At 44.7% G+C, this 8,588-nt stretch overlaps 1 protein-coding gene across 1 annotated transcript; it reads left to right on the forward strand.

Moving 5' to 3' along the window:
* Nucleotides 1-1,131: 1,131 nt before the first annotated feature.
* On the forward strand, nt 1,132-7,997 carry LOC142943778 (LIM/homeobox protein Lhx1). The gene is made up of 5 exons (XM_076085459.1): nt 1,132-1,816; nt 3,503-3,726; nt 4,350-4,633; nt 6,496-6,661; nt 7,618-7,997. Exons 1-5 carry the CDS (start codon nt 1,647-1,649, stop codon nt 7,995-7,997), a joined length of 1,224 nt encoding a protein of 407 aa, XP_075941574.1. The 5' UTR covers nt 1,132-1,646.
* Nucleotides 7,998-8,588: the final 591 nt, after the last annotated feature.

Below are 8,588 nucleotides of genomic sequence, written 5' to 3' on the forward strand. Positions count from 1 at the left end.
CCAGAATGCCGTTAGGTTCATGGTGTTATTTACTTAAAGTGGACTTGAATTAGATAGGACCTCCCTAATGAATCGTCCGAGGTGTGTGGGCCGCGAGCTCCTGGCGGGTTGAGCTGCACGAGCTGTCAACTTTAGAGCCTTTCTGTTTTTCACTTCCAGGCTTCCTCACCATCACACCAAAGAGAAAAGTGCTTAGGTGTGCTGCTTTGCGCAAAGAAAAAAAGATGTTAATGAGCACAAGACATTCTGTAATGTAGCACCACACTGGGAGAAGAGGAGAACGATAACATCCTATTGACAGACATGTTCTGCAGCTTTCTGCTGTGTAATCAAACATTTAGCTGTATGGATGACGCGGCCAAGTGCAAAGCAGGTATTACAGATTTTATATTTTAAAGGACAGATGGTTTGTTGATGATAACAAAAACTCCAGTTATCCTCAAACAACAAGACAAACATGCCCGACTTGTGCGTAATTTTCTGTCGCAAAGTAACGTAGCATTAGTAAACATGGAGCACGCAATGCAATATGCGCCTCCTGCTTTTTTATCCGGAAGACGCCTTTATCTACCTGCACAGATTCCTCCTTCTTGCCCCCCTCATGCCCAGAAGACAATTTGCTCAGCAGCTGAGAAGTGGCGTCTCTCCCTCCGCGCTGCTCGCCCTCCGCCGCCGCGGCTGCTTCCTCCAAACACATTCACTAACATATGACAGTTTGCAGGGAAATTCTTGACAATTGGTGTCTTGAGTGTGTGGCATAAATAGCAGGCAGAGCCCTCGCTGGGTTATGATGGGGCGGCTTGATGGTTGCTGGCATGGCGCGGCGCTGATTGGTCCGGCCGCAGCCTGACGTCAGGAGGCTGGGAATAAGGCTGGGTTGGAGCTTTAGGAGCAAGACAGTTTACTGGAGACCCAGCGCATCCCAGCATACACACGGTACTGGAGAGTGAGGGCATCCCAGCATACACACTGACTACTATCAGAGCCATCGGCGCATCGCAGCATCCCCCGCCGCCACAAGCTGAACGACCAGGATCATCGGATCGAGCGAGAGGGAAAACACTCTTTTTTAAAAAATCCTTTGGGTGTGTGATTTTGTTTCTCGTCGGCTTCTGTACAGTGGATACGCTGTCATGTCCAAGTACACTGAATTATCTGTAGGCGTGCGTGTCTTGTTGTGTGACAGCTCTGCCCTAAAAGCATTTTATTAGACGCCTCTTCCAGCACTGACTGGCACACGACGCTCCTCCAACCGATGCGTCACTTCCAAGAGCGCCGGGACAACCAAACTGGCTCCGGTCTTCTCGCCTGAGCCGATCTTCAGCTGCCCGTGTTGAAATCTACATTCTGGTTGAATTGTGTGTTTTTCCCCGGATCCAGTAAAGGACTGATTTTTTTTTCTCTTTTTTGGCTTTTGAGAGAGGACCTGAGAGAGAGGACGTGTGTTTCTTTGGAGCCTTTTACGCATGCAGGGAGAACACTGTGGTGACACCTGATCGACTGGCTTCTCTGCGCACATTGGCCCGGGAGCTTCAGGCGAATCAAGGAGGGAAACAGCAGATACTCGGTCAATACTCGGCCTGTGCTGTTGATTTTGTTTGGGTGTGTGCGCGCTTCATTTGTGGGGTTGTAGCCCAACCAAAGCCATGGTCCACTGCGCAGGCTGCGAGAGGCCTATTCTGGACCGCTTTCTGCTCAACGTGCTGGATAGAGCCTGGCACGTCAAATGCGTGCAGTGCTGCGAGTGCAAATGTAATTTGACAGAGAAATGTTTTTCTCGAGAAGGGAGACTGTACTGCAAAAACGATTTCTTTAGGTAAGATCGGTTAAGGAGACAGAAAAACTCTTCAGCTGTGTTTCTGTTTACGAATGTGTCTGAGTTTATGTCACGAGCTGGACTGTGAAAGCAGAAGGAAGTTATAACATAAAGATATTTAAATAGCAGAACAAATAGTGATGGGGCATCATCAATCATTTAAGCCCAAAGATTATATTTTGCTGAAAATCATTTGAAGTCTTAGGAGTGCAGATCATTATTTGTGTCTTCTATATTATTTACAACTTTTAAATTAGTTGTAAAGTATTGCTATACTATTGACATGCCAGTAATTATTAAAAACCCAGACTGCCTCTCATGCTTTTTCAGACAAATAGTTCAAATATAAAATACAAAATGCACATCTGTTGACTGCACACACAGGATAACAAGTTCTTAGAATGAACGTTTCTGCTTTATTTATTTATTCTCTAAATAAATGGATAAACCAACCTGTCCGTGCCTGTAGGCGTGAGTGAGGACTTGGAGGCGATACGCTTTGATTAGGAGCGCGTAATTAAAAGCTTGTTAATTTGGATTCTTATGCTAAACAACAACAAAAGAGGGGCAGCAACATTAAACGCGTGTGCTCTCGCTCTCAGCGGGGAAAGAGGGGAGGGGAGTGGGGGTGTGGGGGGGTGTTGTTAGGATATCGAGGAAATCACACTTGGGGTGTGTTTTTTTACAGCGTGCAGGCAGTCGGGGGAGCGCACAGGATCAAACCCCGGCCAGAGGAGCCGCTGCCCGGTGTGTTTGCTCAGTCCGACTGAGGAGGACGTGATAAGTGGATTTGAATAGTAAACTAGTTGAAAAGATCAAGTCCGCAGACAATGCAATCACAGACGTGCAGTCAACAAGCAGTGCACACCACTCAATACACATGGTTTAACCGTCAATGGCAGGGCGATCATTTATTATTCCAAAGCAGCCTGCTGTGTTAGGCTACTAGACCTTTATATTTACTGAATTGCATCCTCCTATTCATAACATATATGGTTTCATAAGGAATACAAAAAGGTTGGAAATATAGAGATATAATACTTAATACATTTACTAAAACAACTAACGCCAGCAGGTCTATACAGAGGTGAGCAATGGCCTCAGGTGGAAGGAAAACACATGTTGTTATTTTCAATATTTAGAAAATTAAAAGATTTAGCTCATGCGCAATATCCCTACATTTAATTTGATAATTATGTATTTATAGAGCGTCATTGCCCAACGTGTTTATGTATATATTTAAACTTAGCATACATTACGAAAACACATTTTTAAATATGTTATTATTATTAATACTATTATTGTTATCATTATTATTTATTTAGTCTTAATTCTGGAAGTCCAAAAAGCGTTTTAAAACTTTCAGTCTGCATATAATACAATACGAATGAGTTTATCTAAAGATTATAATTTTTCATGTTAAAAAAAAAATATTTATATATATATATATATATACGTGATCAAATGATCATTACAGGTTTAATGCATGTCTACACCTTATAATAAAGCGTGTAAGATGTTGTCCAGAGACAATGTGAATGTATATTTTGTTTAATACTGCTCTTTGCGTCACCATCATCTCAGCCTGGCCACCAAAACCCGAGTAGGCGTTGATGTTAGTATTTATAATTTGTGTATAATACGTATTTGATAACAAAAATAACCATCTCCTTCTTCCTCCCGCAGACGGTTCGGCACAAAATGTGGCGGCTGTTCGCAAGGCATTTCTCCAAACGACTTGGTTCGGAGGGCCCGCAGCAAAGTGTTTCACCTCAACTGCTTCACCTGCATGATGTGCAATAAGCAGCTCTCCACCGGCGAGGAGCTCTACATCATAGACGAGAACAAATTCGTTTGCAAAGACGATTACCAAAACAATGCCAGTGTAAAAGACGCCAGCCTCCTCTCAGGTGCGTGTGTGTTCGCAGTTTGTGTGTGCGCGCGCGAGGCAAGGCCGGGTAAATTGTGATGGATGTGATGTGTTCAGCCCCGCAGTGGCTTCATCATTTCCATGACCAGGACTTAGACGGCATTCAGAGGATACAATTCAGCACCACTCACAGTCCATTGTCTGTTGCTCATTCGGTTCACAAATATATATTTTTTGTTCAAACATTTGATTTTCTCACCAAGCTAGTTGGGCATTCATTGTAAATGTGTGTTCCATAATATGTCATGTAAGGATTTTTATTAAGTTGGTTTGCATGTTTCCCTGAATATTAAAGTATCTTCAATAGAGGAGAAAAAAACACATCAGCTGATTTTTAAAAGTGAATATAATGTTCCCGTTTGTACATGTTTGTGTTAATCTTGGTCAAATAGATGAACAGTTTAAAAACATGAACTTCATTTATTTCGAATTAGTGTTGGTGGTAGTGTGAATCGCCGACTTAAGGTCATAATTCAGCCACCTTCAATGAATGACTGCACCGCTGCGGACATATAGTTTTGTTCTTTATGACTGTAGCCTAATATTTCCCATGTTTTGGAGAATCGCTCTGCTTATTCTAATTTCCATATGTCGTTTCTTTAGTAACGGCCTGCAGCGACCCCAGTTTATCACCGGACTCTCAAGACCAGCTACAGGACGACGTGGTCCTAAAGGACACGGAGTCAGCCGCCCTGTCCGACAAAGAAACTGTTAATAACGAGAACGACGACCAGAACGTCGGAGGGAAGCGGCGCGGCCCGCGGACCACCATCAAGGCCAAACAGCTGGAGACGCTGAAGGCTGCGTTCGCTGCCACCCCCAAACCCACCAGACACATCAGGGAGCAGCTGGCACAGGAGACCGGCCTCAACATGAGGGTCATCCAGGTAAAGAAACTGAGTTCTGATACTTCTCTGCTGGATTCTCCCTCTTATGTCACTATGACTTCATTCATTAACCACCAAATAAAGATGTAGTCCATATTTACTAAACGCGTGGGTGTTTCTCCGCATGGCCAGAAACAGCAACCACTATTGTAATTATAGCTCTCACCATCCTCAGTCATTTTTATACGGTTCAATAATAAATCATCAAAACGGGGATCTTCTGATTCTGTCTGAAATATTATAGAAATTATATTCAGGGGACACACAAGGGTCGAGGAGGTGGGCTCGCGCCTTTTCGGTTTTATAGGGTGTTACGCACCCATTAAAAGGTGTGATGTAACAGCTTATATTTTATGGAAAAATGTCCCTGCCAAGCTGCCAGACTGCCATGACCGTGCAGGCCTCAACTCATCAGAGAGGCTCCACCTCCCCCACCATCACCCTCACATCCTTCACCCCTCTTTAAATGAGGCCTCTTGCCTTCAAACTGCGCGGTCACATTGAATTCATTAGGCCAAAGATTGGCGGACGCACGAGGGTTGATTTGGAAACGGGTAATTTATATGGGTATTTTTGATTCTTGGCGCTGGCTACAGGGCGAAGTCGCCAACTGGCGCCGGGCTGCTGGGGGCGCTGGGAGTCCTGGCACAGCGCTGCCATCACGTTTTGCGACCACGTTTAGCCATGCTGTGAGCATTTCCAGCCAAGCGGAAAGACAGAAATCTGTTTCAAGGGTCTTCAGATTGTCTCCTCGGAACTCTGAATTACAGCAGGGCCACACTAAGTTAAACAAAGAGCAAGACAGAAAACTGAAAAAAACATTATTATTATTATTAATATTATCGATTTAGTGTGGGGGACTGTTTTATTTTGTTCTTTCGCTGCACCCCCCCCCCCCCCCCCATTTTTCATCGGCGCATCAAAGTATTGATTGGGAACTATTAGGAATTACAAATTCATGAGCCAAAAATAAAACCACCCATCAGGAATAATAACAGACCTACTCCCGGAATGCAGATCTTTTAGTTTTCAAAGAGGTTTTTCTTTTCTTTTCTTTAGTCCTAATGTGGATACGGCTGCGGGGCAGATCACAGGTAAAAAGGCTCTGCAGATTAATGGCGATAAAATGAAAGTGGCAAAGTAAGGGTATCTAATATGTATGAGCATGAGGGGTGGAGGGAATCGCGTAATTAAAGGAAGCCGGCCTATAGATTAGGAAATGATAACCTCCAAGAGCCCGGTAATATATTGGTAACAACCCTCCTATTAAGTATTAATTGGAGATTTTAAGCCCCCGCTGCTGCAGCCTTCGGTCGGAGTAAATGGAGGGTTAAAAGATCATTAAGGAGGTTAGATGTGACTCTCGCTCCTGTAACGATAATTGGGCGCCGTTCTCTCTGCCGCAGAGCCGCGCGGATTTAACGCACCGGCTCATCACGCACGCCGCAAAAGAACACAGACAGCCCGGTTATTTACTCTAATAAGAAGCCAACGTGGTGCAACTGCCAAGGTAAACATGACACCTAATTACACTTTGCTTTGTATGGCGGAGAATGTACACAGTGAGGTTTATTTGCACATTCCAAAACAAATTCAAGACGTGCATTAAAAAAAAAAACATATTTATTCATACATTTCTGCCTCCAAAAATTCACTCCAAAGCAGCCCTCACCACGCCATCACCTCCATTTCTCACTCTCCTCCCATTTCTCACGCACAATATTGACGTGCAATCAAAATGGCGTCAGAAGCTTCTTGCATGATTACTGAGTGACATGAGCTGTGTGTGTGTGTGTGTGTGTGTGTGTGTGTGTGTGTGTGTGTGTGTGTGTGTGTGTGTGTGTGTGTGTGTGTGTGTCCAGGTCTGGTTCCAGAACCGACGTTCCAAAGAGAGGCGTATGAAGCAGTTGAGCGCGCTGGGCGCCCGAAGGCACGCGTTTTTCCGGAGCCCACGGCGGATGAGGACGCTGGTGGACCGGCTGGAGCCCGGGGAGCTGATCCCCAACGGGCCCTTCTCCTACTATGGAGGTATGCGTACATTATACTTTTTCATGAGAGAAAAATGTTTTTTAACGTCCTGGAAAGTCATTTTTTCTCATGAAACTTTTTTTTAACATGTTAAAATGACAATTGGTGTGATTTTCTTCTCTTCAGGCACATTTTATTTAACATATATCAAAATATCATTTGTGTGTTTCCTTATTTCCTCCGTCATTTATTTTCTATTCTCCTGTCATATCCTGATTCTGAACAAGGCCCCATTTTATACATATCAGCTTAAGGCGCTGCCACCTAAAGGAAGTACAGCACCATGTAAAGGTTCAGCTGTCTAAGCTCTGCCTGAGCTGCCTGAACAAAAATCTTAATGTTGATTTAGTACACAAAAAATTTAAATATATGAAATAAATGAATAAATGTGCAGTGGTTTTCTCATCTTGCTTAACAGTATGGCACATTTGTATATACAGCAGTTTACTTCTTAAAACAAATTAGCTTGTGAAATATTCAGTTTGGTTGACTTCGTCCATAAGCTCTTAGGAATCAGTGGACAATGACTTAAGTTGACTTGAAGTTAGTTTACATCTCAGTGATTTGATGCCACACTTTTCCTTCAAATGCTTTGAAATATCTGATCATTTTCAGAGAATTTCATTTGCGCTCGGGCCTTTGTCCTTTCTGCTGAAGCAAAAAGTCTAATAATATTCTGCTGAACTGAAGAAAAAAAAATCGGTCTCAGTAGTCGAATCGCTGATGAAATGGCCCTCATTTTAATTAATTTTGTGGCCACGTTGTTCTCCCCACCCAATTGGAGTTCTGATTTAAGTGTAACGTGCTCTGTGACTAATGTAGTACGGCGAGGGTCTCTCTTGCTCTCTAATACAAATCAAGCTACGTATATTCAATGAATTCCTCAATGTCTCCGGAATAATTTCTGCTAACCCATTGTTCTTATAACTAACGTTGATGTTTTCTTGGATCTGCAGATTATCAAAGCGAGTACTACGGCCCGGGAGGGAACTATGACTTCTTCCCTCAGGGGCCTCCGTCATCGCAGGCCCAGACCCCAATCGATCTCCCATTTGTGCCCTCCTCAGGCCCCACGGGCACCCCCCTCGGAGGTATGGACCACCCCTTGCCGGGCCACCACCCCTCCAGCGAGGTGCAGCGCTTCTCTGATATAATGTCCCACCATCCGGGGGACTCTCCCAGCCCAGAGCCCGGCATCCCAGGACCCCTGCACAGCATCTCCTCCGATGTGTTCGGCCCTAGTCCGCCCTTTACCTCACTGTCGCTGAACGGCAGCGGATACAGCAACCACCTGTCCCATCCGCCCTCGGAAATGAACGAGGGCACTGTGTGGTAGCTTTTAGAGAGAGTGGACTCTACCGATGAGAGATTCTGTAACAGAGGGTGGTGAGGTTTGGTGGTGTTGGGGGATGGGTTGAGAAGGGAAATGGATATCGACAGGGTTAGGGCAACGCCATTGAATTTTTTTTTTCACATTTATTTTTCCAGTTGATTTGTTGATCTTTTTTGTGGGAAAAAATCTGGCATAATGCTCAAAAACATTGTCTTCGGTATTGTGTTTGGGTGTTTAAATTGCCGCTTTCAACCCCCTCCCTGCATCTACAACTGGACTCACAAAAAAAATGGGCGAGACTGCTGAACTGCCCCCCATTCCCCACCCCCCCCACACCCTTTTTGGGCCCCTGGGGCACCCTGTCACCCCTCCTGACTCCTGTCAGTGGCCCGGCATAGTGACCAAACCCCCTAACACTCACCGGTGGGGTAAAAAACAACCCGCTGGAAATCTCCTATAGCATGTCCCAAACACAAAAACATCATTAGCTACTGTCAAAGACTTCAATAGCTTTACAGAGAGAATAAAGGGGCAGAGGGTTGATCGTGTGCAGACCTGGGACTGTAGGAAGGCTGAGCGACATTCAGACTGTGT

This window comes from Anarhichas minor, unplaced genomic scaffold (genome assembly GCF_050575085.1).
Source record: "Anarhichas minor isolate MPS153535 unplaced genomic scaffold, ASM5057508v1 ptg000156l, whole genome shotgun sequence".
NCBI classification, from domain to species: domain Eukaryota; kingdom Metazoa; phylum Chordata; class Actinopteri; order Perciformes; family Anarhichadidae; genus Anarhichas; species Anarhichas minor.